This window comes from Rhea americana, unplaced genomic scaffold (genome assembly GCF_003343005.1).
Source record: "Rhea americana isolate MKP2758 unplaced genomic scaffold, rheAme1 scaffold_15, whole genome shotgun sequence".
Taxonomy (NCBI): domain Eukaryota; kingdom Metazoa; phylum Chordata; class Aves; order Rheiformes; family Rheidae; genus Rhea; species Rhea americana.
Genome location: NW_028185594.1, coordinates 3,521,275 through 3,547,159, shown reverse-complemented (window position 1 = coordinate 3,547,159; position 25,885 = coordinate 3,521,275). Strand labels below are relative to the sequence as shown.

General features: G+C 39.3%; 1 protein-coding gene across 1 annotated transcript in view; it reads right to left on the bottom strand.

Annotated features, from left to right (window-relative positions):
- The window catches only part of PARD3B (par-3 family cell polarity regulator beta), a gene marked incomplete at its 5' end in the record, with an annotated part of 417,421 nt that overhangs the window by 284,759 nt on the left and 106,777 nt on the right, over positions 1–25,885 (bottom strand). Inside the window, one exon of the mRNA XM_085299549.1 lies at positions 1,648–1,819. Within this exon, the coding sequence (XP_085155675.1) occupies positions 1,648–1,819 (172 nt within the window). The remainder of the gene's footprint in view (positions 1–1,647; positions 1,820–25,885) is intronic.

The window sequence follows — 25,885 nt, the reverse complement described above, 5'->3', positions numbered from 1 at the left end:
CCTGGAGAACAATCTTCACCTTCCAAAACACAGTAAACTGTGTTACATCATGTTATTTAAAAATATGTAACAAAGTAACAAATTATTCAAACATAGGACCTTTAGCCACAAACTTTTCCATACTTCATGCATATCAAAAACACCCCTCTCAAATAAATACAAGTTATGTCACAAGTGAGATCTTTTCCTGAGGTTATAAGTATGAAACACTCCTGCACGTCACAGAAACCAGAAGGAGTCTTTAAATGACTTGTTGGAACAGAAATTTGAATCTAAAAATTTTCATACAATTCAGCTTTGAACATTTTCTACAATAGGCACAAAATCTGGCATAGACTTCAGTTAAAAGTGAAGCTACGCAGCCTTGTCCAGTGAATTTAGTAGAAAATTTATCCTAATTCTTATTTTTTAAATCAGCCTCTTCCTTTATAAATGCAATCGAAAAAACTCAGACAACTGAACTTCAGTTTCTGCAGTCATAACCAGATCACTTCTGCAGCAAGAGTAGCACACAGAGACGCAAGGCTCCATCTTTAATCCACCTGCTCACACTCTGGAGTTTTACTGTACTCCATTACACAGCTGCCAGCAACATGCACAAATATTGGGTGAATTCAAGACATGGAGATAATTCAAGTTCTTAACTTTTATGGTTCAAGCCACATCACTGATTTTATCATGCAATTTGGGCACACAAAATTTGGCAATGGCCTCTCAGGGAAAGCTGAGAGGCCTCAATGAACATCACTCATTTGCTAMACACTGTCAGCATACTACTGCTTTACAGTAGTACTTTAGAAAGTAAAGGGTTCACCTTCAGTCTGCTTTCAAAAGCTTCTGTATCTAGGTGACAGCTCAGCCTGCTCTCAGTCCCAGAAAATATTTCAAACTGCTTTGTGTCCAGTGTACAAGACTAGCTTGTCATAACTTGAAACCAGTCTCTGAAGTCTGGTCTTCCAGGCATACAGTAACAACACAGCACTACAGGACTTCACATAGTGCCCTCCACTACAAAAAGGAATTAAGCAGAAACCCCTCCTAATCAGTCTGCTCACTTGGAAGTCAGATGGGCTACTAGACTCTGCTGCTCACTTGCTTCAAAGGAAAAGTGTTAAACTGCTTGCAGTATCTCCCTCTTCCTAACTTCTGGCCCCAAAATGCTGGACTAGCTCAGGCAATTGGGAAAAGCACTTGCAAGCAGCAGTTTCACACTCATTGAACCCACGTTCCTCAACAAAACTCCTAACTCTTTTTCCCCAATAACTTCATAATTTTAAAATACTTTGTATAGGTGTTATCTCTTCTGCTCCCAGATTACAGTGGAGGTTTGCCTGCAATGCACCTGGACAAAAAGGAGAAGAAAGAGGCCCCAGCTGTACGAATGGGTTTAACATCCGGTGAGATGCAAGGCTCAGACGCACACTTGTCATGTCCACTTYCAGTGTTCAGCACTAACTCTTTAAAAGCCCAATTTTTGTCATAAAAAAGATCATCTTCACTGAATTCTGAGGTAAATGATAAGGTGCYAAAAAACAATTCTATAAACACACAGAACAGCACCATAGATATACTAAGAAAAGAAGAAAGGTAAGAAAGAAAACACAAGATGTTGGTCAAAAAAATTAAGAAACAATAAGATGTACATACCCAGCTTCAGGGCAGAAGGAGTCACTTCAATCTCACCACCAATTGGCTGGAAAGCAGCCAGCTGAGCAGCCACCTCTGTCTCAAAAGGGTCTGGGCTGTTTCTGTCAGTCAAAGTGCCATTGGTGCCATCAGTCTTATGGTGAGGTTCTTGCTCATCATAAACAGCAATCAGCTATCAAAATAAAAGATAATACAGTTGCCACATTTATAGTATTTCATTTTTAAAACACGCAAATCTTATCCCTTATGGGACTAAAAAATACTGATCATATTTGAAAATTGCTAACAGAAACAATATACGTTCAGCAGAGCACGTGCACTTGCGTTTAAACACGCTGAATTCAATACAACTTAAGTATACAGTTCGGCACTGTGTTGTGCCAAAGGCATGCTTTTCTCAGAGTTAGCATGTTATGATTAGCTAGCATCATACACTGTTTAAAATATTTAGATCTGAACACGCTTAAGAACACAAACCAGAAGTTAATTCTTTGAAGGTAGGGGATGGTTGTATTTTAAAATTCTGGTGTTACCGACAGATCCACCGAGATTGACAGACTGACTCACCCACACATGGAAGTTGTGCTGAGTGAGCAGATACAACTTTTAAGTACATTACAATTATATTCCAAGGATAAACCATTTCCAGCATGGTGACAGAGTACGGAGTCTTTCTAATCCCCCAACCTATGCCTGTTTTAGGCCAAATTAACCTGGACATTTACAAGGAACTTCCTCTGGTCCCTACTAACATGAAGCGACCAGATAGCTGTTGGTAATGCTGTATCTAACGTGCGTTATCTCAGTTCCATGTGGTTAGACGGGAAGTGCTGTCACAGCTCTGGATCTGGAAAAGCAGAGGTGAATTTACAAGGAAGCTACGTGAATCAGACGACCTGCTGTCCCCAAGGAGCCAGGGAGCTGGCGCCTGGCAGCCAGGCCAAGCCAGAAGGGGACGATGGCAGCCCTTCAAGTAGTTTGCCTGCCTGCCGTCGTAAGTCTGAGCAGCGCAGTCCTCCCACGCCAGGCAGCAGCTTTGCCTGCTCAGCGCAAGAAGACAACTTCATCTTAGGGGTTCATTTATGGCACTTTTCCTGAACTCCTCATTTACTGAACAACTTATTTAGCTCATCTTGAATTTAAAAAGACTACATCACACACAAATTGTTAAAATATCTGTATAAAAAAGTTTAAAGGGTTGATCTACTCCTCTCTGCCCCTCGCTCTCTCATTAAGGTACATGTACACAAATCTATCAAGTTATTAATGCCTCACATCTCCTCCAACACTCCCAAGACATGTGTCAAAAAACACGTCTCTGGGAATAGCAGTGTACTGAAACAGAGACAAACTTTAAAAGGAACTCATTTGCCTACGGGAAAAAATGAATGTATGGTGGGGGGGGGGAGAAAGAAAATCCTGAAGTGCCTTCTAAGGAAGAAATCGACATTTTCAGGTCTTCCACTCATTTATAATTTGGTTGCTAGAAATGTGTCAGTTCATATTTACCAGTGCATATTTCAGAAGCACACAAATGCCCTTAAATAATTAGGTGGAAAGCCTGCTCTCCTTTTTCATCTGCCGCCTGCTGCCTTCCCATCGCCACACGAACAGCTCTCAACACATACAATTTGCTCGGTATTTTCCAAAGCTTATGGGAGAGATTAATTCCAGGAACAAAGACAACTCTGTCCTTTATTACTGCATTACAAGGAAACTACCCAGGTGTTCATGCCGCATTCATCAGCCGGCCATCGCTACGCCTCCCGCCTACGTAGAGGCAGAGGGGGGACTGACAGCTACAGAGTCTTTTCTTCTTCAGTTTTAAATGACTGCTAATGTTGACCTTATGGACAAGCTGATTCTGTACAAATCTGTAATGGCAAGAATCGAAGTCTGTAACAATTCAAGAAGTTTCACAACTGTGGCTCATTCCTACAAAGGTTTTTTTTTTTTTTCCTCCCAATCTCACTTCTTCTGTGGAAGCTTAATTTCTGACCAAGTAGTTTTTACCACAGAGGAGAAAATTTATACTATGCAAGACCAGTCTGCCGWAAGCACAATGAAAAGCCAGAAAGGTAAAACAGTAGCAGATTTACTTTAGCATTACCCTGCTCCTCTGTACTTTAAGTATTTGCCGTGGCTCGCCAGCAGAGACAAGCGCACCGGTCTGACCCTGCACAGCCACTCTTGCAGGCTCATGTACGTTACTGCATTACTGCAYGCTGCACTGGCTGTTCAGGTTTCCAAGCGCTTTAAGTGTCCCCATGTCTCCTAAAGACCAAATGAAGCTTTAGCAGTGAATTATTTTAGCAAACAGGAACAAGACAGACCACAGGCAGTTTTCTGATTGCTGCAAGACCAGTAGCTCASCTACCGGTCAACACAGAGGCAAGCTGCATTACTGCTTGACACCAGTAATGTCACTGGCTCCCCAAGAACCAGCAAGTTCCCAAGCGCCCAACAGCTGCCTCGACAGCCGTCAGCAGGRAGCTTCCTTCAGACAAATCACAGGAGAAGATAGAAAACCCAGTTCTTCACCTTCATAATCATACGGAAGAGTTACAAATGGCTGGGAGACCGTTCCAATTCTGAACATTGGAGTGGTTTCACCTATCAAGTAAATTCAGCAGACTGAGATACTCATATCAGCTCCTCCCCTCCAAACCCATGCAGCAGAGTCATAGACCACACACGCGCGCACCCCCGCTCCCCGACGCGCCCCCGACCCGCTCCAGCGCTCCACTGCTGAGGTGGCCTTGGCRCTGGCGGGCCGCAGGACAGGCCCCGGGCACGGGCCCTGCTGGGGAGGGGCAGCGGGGCCCCTGCCGCGGGAACACGCGCCGGAGCCAAACCGCGGTGGCCGCCTGCCAGCGCGGGGCAGAGCTCTTTCTTACTGCTGTTGCTCCTCGAGTGACCTAAGTGAAAAGCCGATGGTTCCCTAGTCTCCACCCAGGCACTATTTTGACAGATTAAAAACAACAAAACAGACGAAAACCCAACGCAAAAAACACACCATCTTTATGGTATGGAACACACCATCAATTAAGTAACACGATCTAGATTTAAACTCTCATTTTTTACAGTGTGTAGAAAGGAAATATTTCAAGTACCACACATACTGGTAACAAAGATTTAATGTCTTTCCTCACCAATGAAATAAACAGCCATTTATTTTCTAAAATGTTTATTCAGGAGGGAACTACTCAAGACTACAGTTACCAATAAGGTTCTCCRGTAGCAATTCTAACTTTATAAATATGCTACAAATCAATCAAAACATCATAAATAACAGCTTCAGGTTTTCAAAGGGAATGAATACAATTAAGGTTATGTAAAACAGTTATTCAAAAATAATTGTAGTAATTGACTTCTCATTTCCAATATGGAAAATTCTTTAATTGGAACAGACTGCAAAGCCTCTCCTGACACAAGAGAAAACATCTTCCAGATGTGTTAAGAAATCCCATACAAGTATATTGTGAAATACTCTTTGCAATACTAGTTTATCCTTTGCTAATATTTATAAACATTGCAAGTTCCTTAGGTCATCTTTTTTTTATTTTTTTTTTAAACATCAAGACATTACTGTACAAATTTATAAGCTACATWAGTCATCCCGTTACTCTATTTGGGTGTTGTATGCTTGCTGTACTTAAGCATTTAAGTTTTCTGAGTCATTTAAAGAACATGACTATTTGCCAAAGATATCCGTAGTTCTGTATAACTGAAATAGTAGCAACACACATTGCTCTGACTTCTATTAAAAGGTGTTAGACTTCAACAACCTACCTAGACAATTAATAAGTTATCAAAACTTAGCACTTCTCCATGTTATTTTAGGTTACTAAAACCCACCATTACTTGTATTTATATTGTTGCTGTCTTATGTTGTGACTGCAAACAGTTTATTTTATTAGCATTTTCATAAGCGTGACATAATTTTACAAGTCAATTTAGTAAGGTCAAATTTTGATTTTGCATGCTGTCCAATGGTACAGCTCTTTCAATCTTTTGTTGATATTCCGATTATGGAACCYATAGAAAAGTAAAACAAAATTACATAAAAATTAAGTGACTATATTCCCAAACACATAAAGCAACACACATGCATTCAATTAACATCAGCTCATTAAAAAACTTAAAAATAGAGATAAATAACAACAAAGAGGAAAATGATGTTTTGGGGTGAAAGGGACCAAGGAAAAAGCAGCAAAATGTTTYGCCTATGGAAATAACCGGCCACTAAGATGCTGAAAACTGATGGAGTGTTTCATTTACAAACCCAAAAGAAAGTGTTCCTGTATCCCTGTTCTTATATAAAAGTACAATTTCCAAGGGCTGTCAGTCCTTCCAAAACTAGTTACACCCTACTCGATAGCATAATTTTTAGCAATTTTGTTTTCACCCCATTTTTATGTCAATACAGGACTATGCTCTGAACATACAGCTAGCAACCATTTTCCTGTGTACTGGAATATGCTTCATATATATGAGGCAATAACAAAGTCATCCCTCCAAATTAGAATTGCAACAGTTTCAAATGTTAATTAAGCACAATTAAATGTAAATAATTTTGTGGAGTTTCAGAATTTCAAAGAAAAACAAATTATCACCTTTGACTGAATGCAGAACTTCACAAATCTCATATTAAGCACTCATCTGCAAAATCAAAAACTTTCTGTATTCCTGTATATCATTTTAAATAAAAGTTTCTAACTATTTCTCTTTTCAGACTATGCTTTTAACAACTAGTTTACTGTTAACAAGGTTAAAAACTGTACTTTTTGTACATTTTAATAGCTGTTCTACGCTGAACTAGAGAATAGTCGTCACTATTTCCTTTCCAGTCCCAAACACCATGGATGTACTCAAGGTACTGAGAGAGAAGGGATAAAATGAAATCTTGTTTGCAGTTAAATCACTCAGCTTTCAACTACTGTCTAGATTTAAAAGAAAAAAAAAACTGAGAAAAAAGTTCCCAGTTACAGGCTAGCATTAGGACACAATTAAATAGATAAGATTTTCAACAATGGGAATGAAATTTTGAAAGACACGAAAAAGGAGTTAAATGTCTAACTTTTAGTACAACTTTTCAATTAATCTGGATCCTCTTACTCAGCTTTTCTACTTTCACAAGTTTGTTTATATATATATATATATATATATATATATATGTATATGTATATATATATATTTTCCCTCTCTTTGGGCAACAAAGACTAGTAAAAAAAAAAAGTTTTGTTTAGATGTGTTTGTTTCAGTACTGCTACTTCCTGTTCATGACTGCAAATGTTCATCAAAATAAGAGCTTTTTTTTTTTAAACCATATCTGTATTTGACAGCCAGTGYTCCTGTTGGAGTGATTTTTACTTATAAAAAGGATGTTGAGAATTTTCTCCTTTTTTGCCTTTCCTCAGGAATGACTCTGACCTCAACAACTGTCCAGAGGGGGAAAATTAAAAGCCCACTGACTATCTCATTGAACTCTGACATACAGAGAAGCCATGGCTCAAGTCAGGACAGTAAATGAAGTTCAGCACAGGATGGCTTTACCACTTTGTCAGCTGTGTGCATGGGCAAATAAAAGATTAACCTTACGGATCCCAGATTCAGGGATCAGAGGGTAAGGCAGCAACACACACACTGCTTCTGTATGTAACATGCACATGTCAGAATACAGCAAAGTTTGTAATCAAAAATAAGATCAGAACAATTTCAACTCTCCCAGCTGCTATGGCCCAGCAAAAAGCCAGGCCCACAGCAATAGCTGGAGGAAGGCTGCAGTTTGATGGCCTCCGTGAGACACACATGGAGGGACAAGAACCCCCRCCGTTTGCTTTCCAGTAGCAGGGTGCTTTGGGCCTGGACAGTTCTTCACTGCCGCCCTCAGAGATGCTCCAGCACCAGCACAAGATAGAGACAACGTTCTCTCTTCAGACAGCTGTTYGCACCAGGTTATCTTAATTTCACAATCTGATATCTATTTGAGGCAGCCATGGTCTGACTTTCCCCCTTCCCCAACCACTTGTTTCCACTCCTCCTTCACACTAGCACCAGATCTTGCTAGACCGATGCTGAGCTGGTTCCAGGAATGAACGCAGGGAGAAAGCCGGCTCCAAATCTTTCAGCTCTGCAAGCCCCGTGAAGCATCACAACAAGTGCTAAGGCTGGCCTGGAAAAGCAACATGAATGAGAGGAGCAGTTTGGAGTGGACCACCTCTTCCAATAGTAAGTAAAATTAATGTTACAGCTGAGCTGATCAAACTGCATCCTCAGCCTCACAAAAGCAAATTTATGTCACCGCATCACTGAATTTACACCACCTCAGACTACCATAGCTTTTCATGTTCCAGTTATTGCATATCTCTGCACTGGTTAACCAAGTTGGACCATGGCTTGCGTCACAGCTTCCACAAGGTGATAAGCAGCACACTGAGGAGTACACATATATGTTCTTATTACGAAATCCGAACACAGCAGCAAGGAGAATGTTTCTTCAGTTTTCTTAAGGAGTTTATCATCCTAAAAAACTCTTCTACAGGCTGAAGTTATACTTTCTACTTCTGTCCATAAAGGGACAAATACACTTCAGAAAAAGGCAGTGAAAAATATTAAAATASAACACACCTTAAATGAAAAACTTAATATAGTCACCGTGGAAACTCTTTCAGAGCTCCACAAACTCATTAATGTAAAATCAAACTTTAAAATATTAGTTATGAAAGACTCCCAATCAAATGGCTGAAAGATCAAAGTCRGGCAATAGTACAACATAGACAGAACTAATGTAATTAGAGTACCTCAAAAATGGACAAAAGTGTTGTTTAATTTCTCAGCTTTCCTGGAGCTCTACAGCTTTTCTTCAGGGTTCTTTCAAGRTATTCTTCTGGCGTGCTCTGGTAAACACTTGAAATGAGATTCCTTGCATAATAGAGTTTGTCTTGGAATTCCTTTAACTTAAAATAAAGGCTGTCAAGGAAAAGTACCAATATACACACCATATGGYAGCCTTCATTCACACCTACATGTGAAAACAAATCACAAATACATTATACAAAAGCTATGGTGATTAGCCCATCTTGTTTACCTATATGCCACAACTACACCAAAATATCTTCCAAAGACCTGACAKTTTTCTGATTCTTATTGTTCATATTTCTTTTGGTATGACCTAAAGGCAGCCAAGAACAGCATCCTACAGTAYACAGCACAGACACTGGTAGCCCCTGTTCTCAAATGTTTTCCATCTATCCAAAGCAAATATGGAGACGGAAGAGAAGAGATTCACCTAAGGCGACATCAGACCCAGCCTAATCTCCCACTCTTTTGGGGAAAAGGAAAGCACTGCCTGTATGGAGGGATCCCTGACCTACGTGACAACATAGCCTCACAAGCCTTAGTTGTTTTGGCACAATTAAGTGGACTGAGCAGAGGCCAGAAACAAAGAACCATGGGGAAAATAATCGAGGCTCAGACTGGTGGAGCCCTGCAGCTTTTAGTTTGCTGAAGTGCACAAGGCCACTGGAGGTCCTCAATACTGCCAAATGCTCTAAATATACATATTTCACCCTAAGGAGGCACATGACTTTTTAAATGGCCAGAGGTAATATTCTGAATAATGCCTTTCTCAATAGAATAAAGCTGCACATTTGAAATTATAGCTAAAGTGTAAAAGTTTGCCCAATATTACCTAAATACCAATTTCTTCCAGTCTCCACGTTTTAATCGGTAGATCTTTTCCAACAAATTTGAGGTTCTTCCTCTTACCCATTACTTACCACATCTAAAACCAATTGTGCATGAAAAGCCAGCCATTTGCGTGTGTGTGTGTGTGTGTGTGTGTGTGTGTGTGTGTGTGTGTGACCAAAGCACAACACATCCCTATCTTCCTATTACTTCATCGTAGACGAATAAGTACATTTTTCTGAAAGGTTGTGGCAAAAACTGATTGATGAGACCTTACATACTTGCTTTTTCCTGCCCAACCTATTCCTCCATTGGCACATGTGACTGTACTTCAAACAATGCAGCTGATTGGGTACTTAACACTGATATTTGTGGCAAAGTTTGATGAGCCCTTCAAGTAGGACTGAGATGTAATTTTTAAAGCCACTTAGTAACTACTTAAGTGCTGTTATGGAGATCCATAGTAACAATACAGACGTCCCTTGAAGGTTGACTCTGGGTAGCTTCCTTGGCAGATATAAATGCTCATGCTAAAATGTCAAGGATCTATAATTATGATGGCGGATGCATAAAAACATAAAACAAGCCTTATTAGCATTGATTGAAGTAAATATACCAAAGGACATTTCTCCTTTCTTGTATAAAGAGATTCATGTTCAATGCTATTTGTAGGCTGTCATATTCATTATGTTTTCATGTGAAATGGCTTCTGAGTTTTGCTAGATAAGAAATGCCCTTTGTTTTTATTCTTCCTCTATCCAAGCAAAAAAGAACAAATGGAAGAAGGATGGTAAAATGCAAGGTGGATTATTTCCTTTCCGTTTACCTTGAAGTTGAGTACTTTCACCTATATGCACTGCACAGATGACAAGCTAATTTTGGAGAGTTTATTTTACAACAATATTTTAAATGAAGTTATTTATACCAAACACTGTATTAGTTATTATAAATATGCTTGTCAAATGCACTCACTGTAATCTATCTTTGAAAAGCTAAAGTTTACTGTGCCATGGTATCTGAAATAAGTCAGTTTATCCTTAGAAAAAAAGGAAGCACTATCAGAGTTACTATATTGTGGTAAGTGTTGATAAATGTTCACTTTCATAAAATGAATCAGTCTCTTATCTAATTTAAAACAGTACTTTGAGGCTAAATTAGCAGTTTAGCCCAATTCCATAGGCAAGCCTCCTATGGCATGCACTATAAAAGCAAGCTGGCTAACAGTACAAAAACGCATACTGATAGAACGAATACCCTTGTTGAACAACGGATCCACAACAAGAAGCAATATTCTTAGCCACGCATGGAAAAGTGACCCAACAGGGTGGAAAGGCAGATGCAGAGGGCCCAAGCTGCCCCCGGGTCCTGTCGCACCACGAGCAGCTCCGGTAGCCCACTTCTGCTTTTGCGGGCACCGTCCCTTTCAGAACTGTTCAGCGGCCCTCGCCAGTAAACTGCACTCTTACTGACTGAGCTAGAGAATAAACTGAGCAGCCCTTGGACTCATAACACTCTTCATGGCTAGAGCTTTTCAACAAGCTTTCTAAGGAACCCTAAGCAGGAACAAATAAGCACTAATCAAGCCAGGACAGAACCATGCGAGATGGGGTGCCAGGCACGTGCATTCACACTTGCTAGCACCCCACTACCCTAAGTCGTTTTTCCAGTAGTTTGCCTCTCACTCCACTCATACTCTACCTACTTTTCAACATGTCCACATGTTTGCTTGTGGCCTGGTCTCCCCAAGTACCCACTAACTGGCTGCGGTCCCCAGGATGCCATTTAAGGTGGCTGGAACACCTCATGGCTTTGTAGAAAAGAGGCAGAGGCTGAGGGGGGTACAAGCGAGGGGCTGCTCCATGCTCCCATCCTTCCCCACCCAGTCACACCCAACCTGGATGTAGGAGCCCACAGGACAGAAATGGAGCTGGGAAAAATGAAATTAGGGAATCCATTGCCCATTTCTCTGTCCAGTTTGTCCCAAACGCTCTGTTTATGACCTGCCTTGGCTATAAATAGTTACAAATTTGGTTACAAATTTGACAAAGCAGAGCCTCTAAAGGTAGCTTGTTAAGCTTCAGTTATACACATACCTGAAAATTCTCAGAAATTTAAAACAAAGCAAAATGCAGTAAAGAGACATTACATCATTTCAGCAAGATCAGAACATATAATTGAAATTTCTGAAGTATTTACATGCCTCTTCATATACAAAGCAATAATTTACCATGATAAAAACCACTATGTATCTGTAACTAAAAACAAAACAGAACAAAAAACACTGATACATTTTCCAGATTCCATTCCAAGTTTACAAGTACAGCATAAAGGGGAAAAATCACTTTGCTTGGCCTGATGGCCACACTTTTGCTAATCAGCCAAAAAATTCACTTAGCCTTCTTAGCAGCAAAGGCACACTGCTGATTCCTGTCCACCTGGGCCACCAAGTCCTCTTCTGCAAATCTCTTTTCTATCTGTAGATGCAGCCAGTCTCATTCAACCCAACTCCACAACTTAAAAAAAGATTCAAGGTGCTGAATGAATAAAAATGAACAAAACCCGTATCAGTGTCTACCAAGCTACTCTATTCCACTTTTTTCTTTCCCACTGTTTTGACAATATATATCGGGTGCAAAAATACAGTTTTTCCTATGGCCATATTTACTCAATCATAGTATATGAATCTGCTGTTTATTTTTAATGGCTTAGTACTTTTTGTAGGAAATCAAGGGATGAGAGGACAAAAATATAAGRAATAGAGAAACTTCAAGAATGTTTAATCGTAAAAATCCATCAGAAAGTATAAAACCATCTGTACAGCATAACACAACAACTTTCGTTAGTATAGACAGGCTTCATAAATCTTGGGATGTTGCCACACAGCATACAGTTCTCACACTGTGTTTCTGTCTGTGCAGAAAAACATTCAGTATTTACAAATGCCAAGAGTCCTSTTCTTACCGATACCTAGTTTAGTGAGAGTGCATTATTTGTCTCATCTCTGGCACTGTCTGGAGCCTGTCTGTCAGGCTCCAGAAAGGTAAGAGTAGGCTTCCAAAACCAGTTGTCACTGTGACAGGTGCAGGGCTGTGTCTAATAAGCAAATGCTATCAATCCCTACTAGTTTGTTATTAATTCTGTCAATGAATGATATTCCTAAGAGGTTCTACACATTACAATACCTCTTTGAAACAACAAAAAATAGATACCTTCTACCTTCTTTGGAGAGTGTCCTAACTCTCCAAATAGTCGTGACCTTCTATGCTTCAGAGGCATAAGTACACCACAGCTGACCTTAACCTGAAGTAAGCATATTCCTAAAGCAAGTTCCTAAATGTCATGATTCTTTCACACACAGATTTTGAGAAGAGTGGAGGAAAGGAGAGAGAAGAAGAGAGAAGATTAATAGAAGTGCAACAGGAACGTCACCAAAATCCTCAAAATCTATTTAGTAATTGGCTTGTTCACATAGCTGGTGTTATCATATTCACTAATTAAAGACCACAACGTGAGATGTYGCCACTCACAGTAGCATAACAGTCTGTCTGTTTTCTGAGAGTGGGGCTTGTTCACTTGGAAAGGCAAAGCAGACCAAGGACACTACCACAACTGAAGAAACCTTCCATCAAGTTATGCTCTCCTAGGAGACCAATGAGAGAAAATATTATGAAACATGCAGAAGCTTTCAGAGAAGCATGGTGGTTCCAAACACTTCAGCTCCAGAGACAGATACACTCAAGTAAGCTATCGGAACAGAGGGACTAGAAAAAAAATATTTTGACTTGACATCTTAATGCACCATTACTTTGAAAACAATGAAACTAAAAGTAAGATTTCCAGAGATAGTCACAGMTCTGGCAATAACAAAAAACCCCTTCAGTTACAATTACTCATTTCAGCAGTCAGTTCATAACAGACATCCTACTGCTGCCTTGCTCATTATACTCCTTAAAAGRATGATCTACATGTTGCAAGTTTCAGTCATTTTTACCCTACCATTAGCTGCCCACAGCATAATTTCATAGTTTCTCAGTAAACAAATTAAATGCTGACATCATGCTCAAGATTCACAACAAAATTAAACATACTATTTTAAGGTTTTCTAGTTGAAAGGTGGAATTCAGAATATAACTGCCAAGAAAATGGTATTTGCCAGGTTAGTAACAGCAACATATGTATCCATGTATGTTGTGTATGACTTGGATGCGAATGCGTTTGCAAGCAAACAAGTTCTCACAAATGTCCTCGTTCTACTAACCGCACATTGGTATTTGCTATTCAGATACAAACGTGTCCTAATTAAACGCACAGGCAAAATAACAAACGTTCCCRACACGAAAGCTCTTATCCTTAACTGATATTACAAGTGCCTTTGTTAGTTGGGTTTTGAAACRCTCCTCCTTTACAAGGCTCAATTTCAGTGTCCTAAGTACTTGCTGGACAACTACTTAATGCAAAGCTTTGCAACATTTAGCTATAAAAATGCAGACCAGAAGTCTCCCCCCACCCCCGAACACTGATACCTATCTTTATTGCAACTTTTTTTTTTTTTTTAAATGAGACTGTCTTAAACATTGGAAAAAAACTAAACTGTTCTGTTGTACTGAACACAGCATACAATACTGAGCATGCTTTCTTACCTATATTAATTAAAAGTTAAACTTGCATTAGTTAACAAACATGCTGAATATATTTAACCATGAAGGTGAATTCAATTAGATTCATATTACTCAGTGAAATAACAGGCTTTTTACAAAATTATCTGAGGCCTTGCTTTTTTTTTTTTTATGGATTGTTTGGATTCATAACAGAATTATATTTGCTTTTCCACTGCCACATTGCCTTGTTAACAGACATTACTCAAATCATCTGAAATACGTGAATGTTCAAGTTGGTAGAAACTGCTAACAGCGTTATTGATTCACTTCATTGTCTATGTTTATGAAAGATTTTTGCACATGTTTCCTCCGGTAAAAACACAAATATTAAGAAAGCGACATTCTTGTTTCTCAGAATGAGTTTCTCCACGTGTACAGTCGTCACTTAATCTGTGGCTATACCAGATCAAATGTTCAGTCATTTTCCTCAGGTAAACCATATTTCTTCAGTGGCRTGCTACAGTTCAAGGCTTCCCAGGCTTCTCAAAAAACAGAGGAAGAAAATGCACACAAAAATTCCTCAYGAGATTAYGCATGTATTCATGCTGGCCTGAGTYGTTATGGTCTATGCAAATTATTTTCTTTCYRGGAAACAAAATGTTTCTTCATACTTTCAACTGAAACCAAGTCTTGTGGGTCCTAATCCAACATAAAATAAATAGCTTTTCGTTAGTAATTCAGCAGGACACACGCTGCAGAGCTGAACAGTGTTGTTTAGGTAGATTTGTAAAATAACTACACTCAATTAAAAGATTTGGATGTCCAAAGTGCTTAAAAAATCCACTCTGTAATAAAAAAAAATGGGAGGCACAGTAAGCAAGCACAAGGGCATTCGCTATCTGCTTTGACACAAATTAAAATGAGAGGGTTAGGAGACAAAAAAGTTGCCTCTTCTCTCAGTTTTCATCTTTCATAGCCATAAAGAGCTCTCCAAAAGCAGAGCCAGGGCCCSGTTCAGTCGAAGCCCACAAAGGCAGGGCTCACTTTGGTCCCCTCTTGCTCAGGGCTCACCTTTAAAATGCAATTTTCATGAGGCTGCTCCTAAAAGCTTAAGCGTGGTACCTTCACGCTTAATGCAGATTCAGAGGTGTCAGGAGAGCCAAGAAACAGAGTCAACTTTTTTTCCCTCACATCCTAAGAGAGCTAGAGGAGTGGAAACTCAAACATTTCAGAGCCATTAGGAGAATCTGCCAAATACCAATAGCACAACATATTAAAACAGTTATCATCATCATAAAAGTTTTCATCATGGGTGCATAGAAYAATTTTTTCCCCTCACAATTGCATTTGAGATTAGAATTAGTTTTAAGTAAGTTAACCTACCAGAAGTCAAACACAAAGTAATACTTGTGACAAGGGGCTTGTGGTGCAAGCAATAGTTCTGTCCAAGCCTACAGTGAAAATACAGTTGAGTCCTTTGCCTTTTCTTATACTTGCTGTTTAGGTTACCTGGGAGAAAAAAAATAGGATTTTTAATCCAAAGGAAGCCTGCAGAGCTGTTTTTCCAGGCTGCTGACCCTTCCCAGTATCAGCAGCCAACTAATGAGTCCCTGGCCTCTCACCTTTCAGGACTTCAGTACAGGGAAGAGGCAAGGAAAGCAGGTCCATCCTCTTCCTCAGGCTCCAGGCCAAAGTCATTGCAATGGTTACCAGGGAGTTTCCGCTAGCCTCCTGGTTAGTCCTCACCTCGCCTGCTTGCAAGCTCTAGTAAGAAATCGCTACAGCTTCTGCTGACCTACAGAGCTCCTCATCTTTGGACATGCCACCCCTTTCCACCAGGATTACAATTTGTTACACTGTTTCTGATCTACCTTCCAGTTGCCGCTTAGCAGCATGGGGAGAGGTAGGCTCTTGAGTCATCTGCAAGGTAACGTAAATTAGAGAAGAGTAAAAGGATTCTACAACCACTTCCTACCCTCCACAGAAATGCCCACAGCTTTCTAACAGGTTATAAAGAAATTCAAACTGTTGGACAGGGGAAAGGCTTGTGCTAACTATGTGGAGCTAAAGTTTCCTGAAGAAGTAAAGGATGGACTCCCGTGAGCCATAACACTTCTTGGCAAAGAGTATATTCTCCTCACTTCAGTTTATCCTGGCTATTCAAGACAACAGTCAGTTCATTCAAAGCAAAACAAAAACAAGCAAACAAACAAAAATCAAATTCACATACTAACTGAAAAAGCAGAGAAGTTTGCTCATCTTATTTTCATCATATGCCTCAAAATAAAAACTAAAGGGCAGCAGAACCCCGCAAGAGCTGAACCAATTCAACTCCTGAAGGACTCTTTCTGGTCTCATCTGTTCTATCATCTATGTAGTCTACCATACATTATCTATAAACTGCTTCTGCTTAATATATCAGCTTTAAATACAAAACTCCTGATAAATCTCTTTTTTAGGACACATCCAGAGCATTCGCCGTTTTTTCTTAACTAGAACTCATTTTAGTTCTCTGTAGCTTTAATTGAACTTCAATTTCCAAAACTAGTTTGATATAAGCCATGAAAAAATTAATATTCTACTAAATAAGAACTGTCACTCAGCATTTCCTAAGCTAAATGTAAAAATCAAGACTCTGAATAAATGTATGTTAACTATCATTGCATAAATATGCGTATAATACATTTTCTTCATTAAAAAATGTTAAATTTAATGTAAAGATATTTAATTGCACATCAACATTTTAATCATGATTAGCCACTGAAAATGAAGGATTTTTTTTGTAATAAATGTAGAATTACATATAATTCATATCCATTTACTTTAAATACATTTCTTGTTCACTCCCCAGTTTGGAAACAGGATGCATAACCCCTATTACCTAGTAGCTCAGGGCATAACTGCTACTAACTACTAACATCTTCTCCCTTCTGCAGCCAACACAGTGTTATGCTAGCAATGATATCAATTGGGGACCCCAGTTTCCTGCCAAAGGTGCAGCACTGAAGGTGCACCCGCACTCAATCTCTTAAGATTTTTTTCTTTTCATGTCAATAAAATATTCTAAGCCTATTAGAATGCAAATATAAAGAGAAAGAGAAAGCATGCATAATACTATTAACATTCAAAGATTTCTTGGTGCCCATTATCAGATATTAATTCCTTCATTAACTCATGTTTTACCAAAAAAAAGCAATGCTGTTTGCAGCTGCATTTCACRTGAACAAGAGAGGCAACAACTGCTCATGTGATTATGCACCTACTCTCCTCTGAAAGTTTCTGTATCCAAGAGCACCTAACATGCACTGTTTCTGCTTTCATTACACACCAGGTATGCAAGGGTATGTTACTGCAAGACAACCTGGATTGCCCTTCCCCCCTCCGCCCCTTATTTCAGTATTTTTAGCCAGTCTCCAAAGACAGTCAGTCATTTTTACAAAGTCTCTAGACCATTTTCTTTCAAGACTGCTTAAATCCTTCTTACGACACTTTTGGAGGAAAAACAGAAGACGACAGTGTCTTGGCAGCTGAGGAGCCAGTTTCAGTTACAATTGCACGGATGTGGCAGCTGCCAGCCAGGAGGCTGCAGGCAGATGGGAGAGCTCACTTCAAGCAGCCTTCTGGCACATTTTCGAGTACCTGCCCAGGTGTGCTACCCTACTTTGTGAAAACTACCTACCTTCACCAATTTCTTTCTATTGCACATTAAGGTAAATGATCCTGTTAGGGGGAAGTCAAAGCAGCCTGCCATTTCACACACGAGAAAAGATGTCAAGTGAACAGTCACGCTTTCAATTCTGCGCATACAGTGTTTTGTCTACCCTTGTATGGAGTTTATTCCTAGATTAACACAGACCTTTGAACAGATGAAAYGTAGATCCCTACGTGACGTAAAATGCTTCTTTCACTATTACTTGCGTTCTCTCTTTTACAAACCCACGAGTTCAAGATTCTCAGATCAGCACCAGGTTAAGTTCACAACACATGCCAACATTGCAGTCATATTGCTGGTCCAGCAGGATCCTAGTGTAATGCTGCTTGGTCTTTGACATATACTGACCAACCTGATTAGTCCGCAAGTCTCTTCAGAACAAGACCTCCCAAAATATCATTAGAATAATCCTAAAATGCACAAAGCATCCAACAAGATCATAGGTTCACCAATACTCAGCAAATCATTAACTAGTATTTTTCAGGTCTGAGTTTAAAAACAAAAACAAAAACCCAACACCACTGATTACATTATCTCTGAGTCACATAGGGAGGGAGGTTTATCTTCAACACACATACCCCCCTCCACATCACATGGATGTGAAGTCTAGTGACTAGTTACGGCCCCTGTGAAAAGTCTGGCGCATCTCTTGATTCCCTTATGAAACATCAGTGGAGGGACCCTCAGCAGAGGGGCTAAGAGTTGAATCAATGACTTCAATTTTCTTTCAGATCYATTTTGTCATCTTCCAAAGCAAAAGTAAAATATAATTAAATTAAAATAAAAAAAGAATTGATTTTAGAACCACATTCAAATATATAGCACTATGAACTGTTGCATAAACATGAGATAAATTTGTTTTCAAAATACTCCAAAAATCTAGTTCCAACTCCACTGTCATGATACAGATTCACAATGTCTTTCATACTAAGATAAACTGATAATCTATGGCAATTAAAGCATATATCAGTACTACTAAAAATAGCCTAAAAAGAAATATGAACAAATAAAATTATCAGCTTTGCTAATAAACAGGAATTACAAAGCATTCCAATCATTTTTTAATTCAACACAGATTTTTTGCTAATCAGTGTGAGAGAATTTGAAGAATTTCTCTATATCATTAACAGATGATGTATCCTGAGCTAAACATGGAAAACCTGGAAATGAAGCCTACTGGTCTCAAGTTACTATTTTAACCTTGAAATTTTTTCTCCCGCAAAACATTTTTCATCAATAGCTTAAGGGCTGTACAAAATATTTATTGCAATTTTGCAAACAGGGGAAGTGGTGTGCTACGTCAAGTCCTGTACCCACGACAGGCCAGAGAGCCAGCAGGAAGCTGCAGAACTGATGTGCCAGCTTGGTGCCACCATGTCTCTGTGGTCCAATGCAAATACTCATGTTACAAAAAGCAGTAAGAAATTTTAATCTGTTATTTTTAAAAGGAAAAGGTCTCCAACTTTATGATCCAGCCATTCTCTTTCAAGCTCAAGTGAGGAGATTCGGCACAAATAGAAAGGCGCTTAGACATCTTTATTCAGCATTTCTAGTAAATCAGTCTTCAAGAACATTGAAGTGTTGCAGAGTTTTTACACAGGCCCATGCTGTCGTAAGAGGATAATAGAGGTAGAAACCCCACCACATTCACTTAATTACTTGCACTTTAATTAAGTGCTTAAATGCCTTGTTGGGAGCATGTATAGCCATCTCTACAGAGAGAGGTGAGTATCATCAAGTAAAAGGCATGTGCTCTCAATAAAGCATTAGTCCAGCCTGGAATTTCTTTGTTGGGAACAGAATTCCCACACTAAGAGATGGGAAATTTAAAATTGCTGAYATGCACTGATGAAGCTCATCTCTAACATCAACATACACCCTAAAATAAAGGCATTCCACTGCAAGGCTCATGCAGAAAGTGCATTGGAAAAAAAAAAAAATTCAATGACTACGAGGCTGACAAGCATAACATTGATATTTTTCATATTATTCATATGAAACTTCATAAAAACTCTCATAAAATTCATCAGTTTTAAGACAGACCAACACTACATCCTTCCCCAAATCTCCTACTTAAGTGCACTTTTACAAAGAAGAGGCAAAATTTTCAACAGCCTTTAGAAAGCAGTCTCCTCCAGCCCCTCATCACTGTTGCTAAAAAAACAGTAATGTAATAGATAACAGGTTTTCAGAGTAGGCAAAACATGCCAAAATAAAAATAAAAATAGAAATAAAACATAATTCAATCGGCAGATACTAATAGATGCACATGACCAAACTCCTGATACATGCTACAGACTAAGTTTCAGGGCTTCACATCCCCTAGGAACACCTGCTTTTCTTTGTAGTACGAAAGGCATTTCAAAACACAGAAAAGCATGAACAAGTAACTGAAGAAAACACATCTTAAAAAACATAGTTTTAACATGATTTTGGCAGAAGTGCTGCAAATCAATCTTTGGAGAAATTCAACAGAGGAACACCCGCAGTATGCACTAGCTTTGAATAACAGAGACCAACGGTACTTCTATAATTTTTAAATATTCATCAGCTGCTTAGCAGCAGCTGTGAAAACTAGAGATGCACAAACAAAAAGAAAAAGGTTAAAAAATTTTTAAATCACAAGTAACTTAAAGACAYGAACACTCATATTAAATGTAGGTATAAACAAAATGTTTCTTGAAACTTTAAAAATATATATGCTGTCTTTAAAATGAAGATAGAGGAAAAAATATATTCCTTCATATTTTGATCATACAACAGGRATTCAATTTCAACGATGCAATTCTAATGAACCAGTACTGATTACAATCTTTTCTATAAAAAGGTATGCAAAACCAACAAATAAAATGCATCAGAGCTCAGTAAAGATCAGTAGTTTAGTCTCAATGTTATCTACTGCACATCTGCCACACCACATTATCTTACTACTCGAGCATCATTTTTGCATTTCAATGTAGTAGCTCTATCAGATTAATGCCCAAGACATTTCAGCTGTGTTTCAAGTAAATAAGTGGACATACAGGAATATTATGCATGGCCTATATCATTGACACTAAGCAAAGAAAATGTGATTAGCACCAAATTGCATCTGACAGGGGAATCAGAAAGCTGTCAAACACAATGACACGGATTCAGTATTTAGAAGGTAAAAGGGGGAATAAAGAAGCTGGCCACTCTGGCATGGAGACAGCAATAAAACACAACAGCTATGATAAATTAATTCATTCACTTATGAAAAATTAGAGGCTTCCACACATAGCTCATTTATAATCTTGTCAATCTGGCAGAGTAAATAAAAAGCTTATACAATACACACAGTGGGAGGAAAAAAAGGAAACAAAGGAGGGAAAAAGGAAAACCAGATTTTTGCATTTAATCTAAAAGAATAATTTCTTATTTAAAACTAAACTGGATCAAGCCTTTGATAGGATTTCTTAATGCAAGTATATATTATAACAGTTGCTACTGTATTTACTAGAGACATGCATTTACTAGAGACCTATTAAAATAGTAAGGTTGACCTCAAACACAAAAGCCATATAAAGCAAAACGAACATTTTAAGTGTAATAGATGTTATTACTATAACTATCAAAGGACACCAGCACAAGGCACAGGGGAAAAAAAGTGGAAGTAAATTCAAGGGATTAATCCTGGAATAAGAGGTCCGAGAAGGAAGACATGTTCATGCCCAGTGTGCCTGCTGATAGCAGTTAATCCTGAAATCCTTTCAGGGAAGGGAAGGTCTGTGAGATCTTGAGTAGGCTGCAGAGGTTTCCAGAACACTCTCCTTAGACCACTACAGAGACCCAGGCTCTAACACCTCAGTAGCAATAAGGTGACAGTAATTTACTTAACTGCTAAGATGTTATAAGATGATCAAAGAAACATTGTCCTTTTGGAGGAATCTTTCATTGAGCACCGCGTCTGGCAATTGTCTGTAGGTAAGTCCAGACCAGAAAATAATAAACTTCCTGACAATGGAAGAAAAACTGTCCATCTCTCAACAGAACTGTGCGGAACACCAGCATCAAAATGCAAAAGCAGCACCAAGGACAACTGTCAGGACCAAAAATAGAGGCACGATTTTCAGGTTTTAGTGTTTCACATTTTGAGCAATCATTTCTGATCAAGAGTCTGTTATCTTTAGATCTATACCTTGGGCCATAGATAGTCAAGACTACATTCAGCTCACATAYAGTCCTGAAACACTGGAAAGATGGTTCCCAAAGCTAATGAAGATAGCCTGCTCTGCCACTTGCTAGGCACTTGTACTACAGCAGCCTACAGCAGCTCCAAGAAACTAGAACTCTGCTGTGCACTTCAGAAACATGTTTTGGAGCCCTGCTCCAAAAAAGAAAAATCTGTGGTCTCCAAAGCCAGTCACTAACAGCATTCTCCCCATCAATTACTACATGTCCACTCTGTACAAGAGCAGCAGAGACTAGACATCTTGCTGACAAGCACACAAGTCTGTGGCAGAGCTGCTAACTTCATTCATATCATCTAAGATCAGTACAGATGACTTGTCCCAAAGCACCATTCTCCCCCTCCAGTCCAATGCAATTTATGCCAGCAAGCATGGGCGAAGAGGTGGAAAGCAGCACGAAGGAGAGAAGTCACACCTCTAAACCAACACATGCACCAGGGAGGCCAGCGTGCCGCAGAAGAGCAGGGCTGTCAGCTTCAGRAATGCTGCGCTCGCCTGCCTCTAACGGGTTCCGAGTATGACCATGCCAGCCAAGGCTCCGGGTTGGGAGCAAGCCCTAAAGCTCAGCATTTAGCAAGTACATCAATTCTCTGGCRTAGGATCAGTTTGTTCACCTGCACCTATGAAAAGTCAGTTGTTCTTTCAGTGCAAAGAACCACAAAAGGACCTTAAGTATGGAAGTTTTTTTAAGCAACCTGACAAACTGCTGGACTTAATTTTTGGTTAATATTTCCAGTACTTGCATTTCATTTCGTGTCTGTGCAAAAGGTAAGCAATAAAACTTGGACTGGAAACTACCACAATAGGCTGGAGCTAGCTCAGACATCAGTCAACCTCCACATACACATACTAACAAGCCTGTGCACATGACTATGCCATTAACCATGAACTCTGCCCATGTTATATATTACATTCTAACCTCCCACAGACTTAAACTACTGGGGTTTTTCTTGTTTGTTTGCTTGCTTTTTAACACGGCTATTTTGAAGTCAGTGAGGTATTTTAGAACAGACACTTTCTAGTTTACTTTGGAGAAGTAATTATAATAAATCTATTTTCAGATACATAGAAAATAGCAAACCCTGAAGATTTTGAAATTTGCAACTTTAACACATATCTAACTATTTTAAGTATATTATTTTAACCAAAGTATGTTCACTTTGGTGTACAAGTATTTAGTCTCCAATTCAATATATGCAATTCAATACACACACACACACACACACACACACTGCTTGACAGCTTCTGTTACAAATTCACAGATTATACATGTTGCAAGGCCAGCTGGGGCTTACTTGTGAATTTCTGCAGATTTTATTTTTTTCTCCATCTAAACTTAACTATGCAACCCTTACACCTGTGGCCTTCAGATCCAGGCTTGTTGCTGACTGTACAGAAAAGTAAGCAAAACAGAAATGAGAATTATCTAAAAACCCAATCTCAGTCCAAGAACACAACACTGTGGAAGGAAGGGAAAGTAATTAAGCAGCAGTAGTTGCATGAATGATCTCCTAGCCAGTCACACCTAGAGGTCTAGTGACTTTCTAGAAACATTAGAGGTCCTAAATAAAGCACATGAATGTGTTTAAATTCCTAGCAGCCTACAGATTTAGAACAAAACCCAACCAATCCTCTACATCTCCATAGGGATCCCCATTCACTATACTATCATTTAGAAATAATGTGTTTTCCATTTTTCTTTTTTAATAGAAAACTGCAAATATTGTTTTAGGATTAGCCAGTACTTCACTATGTCAATCTTAAGTCTGCTTTGCTCTCCCATTTTATACCACCAATTTTTGCTCAACCTTTCGACTGAAGATGATCTTCATGTATTTTTATGATACCAGCAGAGAACGACCAGGAGAGGGCAYGAGTGATCCTGAGGAAGCCACAGTTTAGGCTACTGAAGAACATTTATGAACCGACCACTCAACCTTTAATCACTCAAATTCACAACCATAAGCTCAAATAAAATTTTAATTCTTTCCTATTTGATTTTTACAATGCTTTGAGACAGGTCATTTTAAAATTCACTTAGTATGCATCACTGGCAAYACAATCACAGAAAAAAAACACCCCAGAATCCTTAAATGATATCTACACCAAAAACCTTAACATTTAATTCCAATTCTTCAGCTGATTACAGACCTTAGGCAGTATCAGATGTGCATATTTACCACTTTACATGGCCTATTTGAACTTGTCAAGAGTATAATTGAAGCAGGGAGCAAAAAAAAACTTGACAAAACTGTGTAATGTGAATGTTACAAGAGCTACTAAGAGTGTGGCCAAACCTGTACACAGAATAATACCTGTTAATGATAAGCTACCTCACACCACTTAACTGCCCTTTTAAARGCTTATTAGAAGCACACTCTTTAGGATAAATACTTTTTATTTTGACTCTGCCTGCTACATTAATGTAACAATGTATTACAGCTCACAACTGTACCATAAAAGCTTGACTTATGATTAGACCAGTTGTATCGTACCTTCGAGCAGAATTTTTGGTTTTGTTGCTTTTAGGGTGTAMCGGTAAAGAAAAGAGAACACAACATCTAACAGGTAAGTTAAAAATGTCTTTTTTAAAAACAGCTATAGCTGTCCTTGCAGAAAGGCACAAATCAGATTATTATATATTCCAACTGTCACTGAGAATTTCACAATTGGTCAGAATACAAAGCATGACTAGCTGTAATATCTCATTTGAACATTTGCTACTGAATTAAAACAGATTTTTGTAAGACATTTTCCTATTATCTTTTCATCTTTACTATTGCAAGAGGGTAACTTTAGCCCACAGGGCTGAGACAAGGAGCAGATCATAGACAATATGGTAATGCTGGAACAAGCACTTAAAGAACAGATAAGACAAGACTTGAATTAACCATTCTTTACTTCCTTTTTCCTTCTATTCCTTTAATCTTTGATTTTACTCTCAGTACTTGTCTGGTGCGTTTCACTTGCTAAGGGACTATTATGAGCTCTTTATCCTCTTTTCAAATTTGAAGAGAGGCAGTGATATTAAGCTCTGCTGCAAAACAAACACTGAATTGCCAACTAGATAACTTATCATTTTCAGCCCTAATCCTCAAGCTCAAGTAACTGCACCAAGAACCCAGATCAGCGTTTCTCAAAATATTTAAAGCCRTGTGAAAGGTCCACTAAAAATGAAGTTCCTATAGAAGACTAAGTAGGCACAGATCAGAGCACAGGTTCTGCRGTATTGGGTCTGTTCAATTCAATTTGGAGGACTGTCTTGACCCCTGGCTTTAAATGTGAATCTACCAAATAAATACTTCCTAGCGTTAAAACCTGCTAAAAATTACAGCTTGGCAGAGCACTGCAGACACCATCCAAGTAAAAGGATCAGTGTAATCCAAGGTAAGTGTGGCACAGCTCAGTTCATCCTCATACAAAGTGCATCTCCCCCCTGCTGACACCTGACTTTCTGAAGAGGAGGAAGGGACAGTTGCTGCTCAGCCAGGAAGCGCAGCAGAGAGTCTTACAAAAGACTAGCACGTTAATGCTAGTCACTAATGCTATGAGGGAGCRAGTGCAGCACCCGAGAGCCTCATGCTCACCCAAGCACACGTGGGCTTGGGTCACAACATGCATTTGAAGTCCACCGAGGGCTGAAAGAGCTAATGGTGCTGCCAGGACCCCAAACAGCTGTAACTCTGCCCCAAGGCCAGCACCATAACAGACCACTTTGCTCAGGAAGAACCGTGACTTTTTGGTTTTCCTTCAGGGAGTCATGGGTGGGCCACAGCCACAGCTTCCCAAAAAGGAAGGACCAAAAACATAKTACTGCTAGCCACAGGACAAACCAGCAACAGAAAGCACCCGGCAGCAAGGGCTCTCCTGACTCCTTTGGCTTTCTGAAGTCCCGACAAGGAACGGCGTGGAGGAGCCAGGAGCTCCTCAGAGACCCAAGCTGATGAAGGACTGCCTTACAGGAGGCACCACAGACCAAGCACCCTCCGACAGCTCTTTCCACACTCTCACTGTCCAACTTCACATCA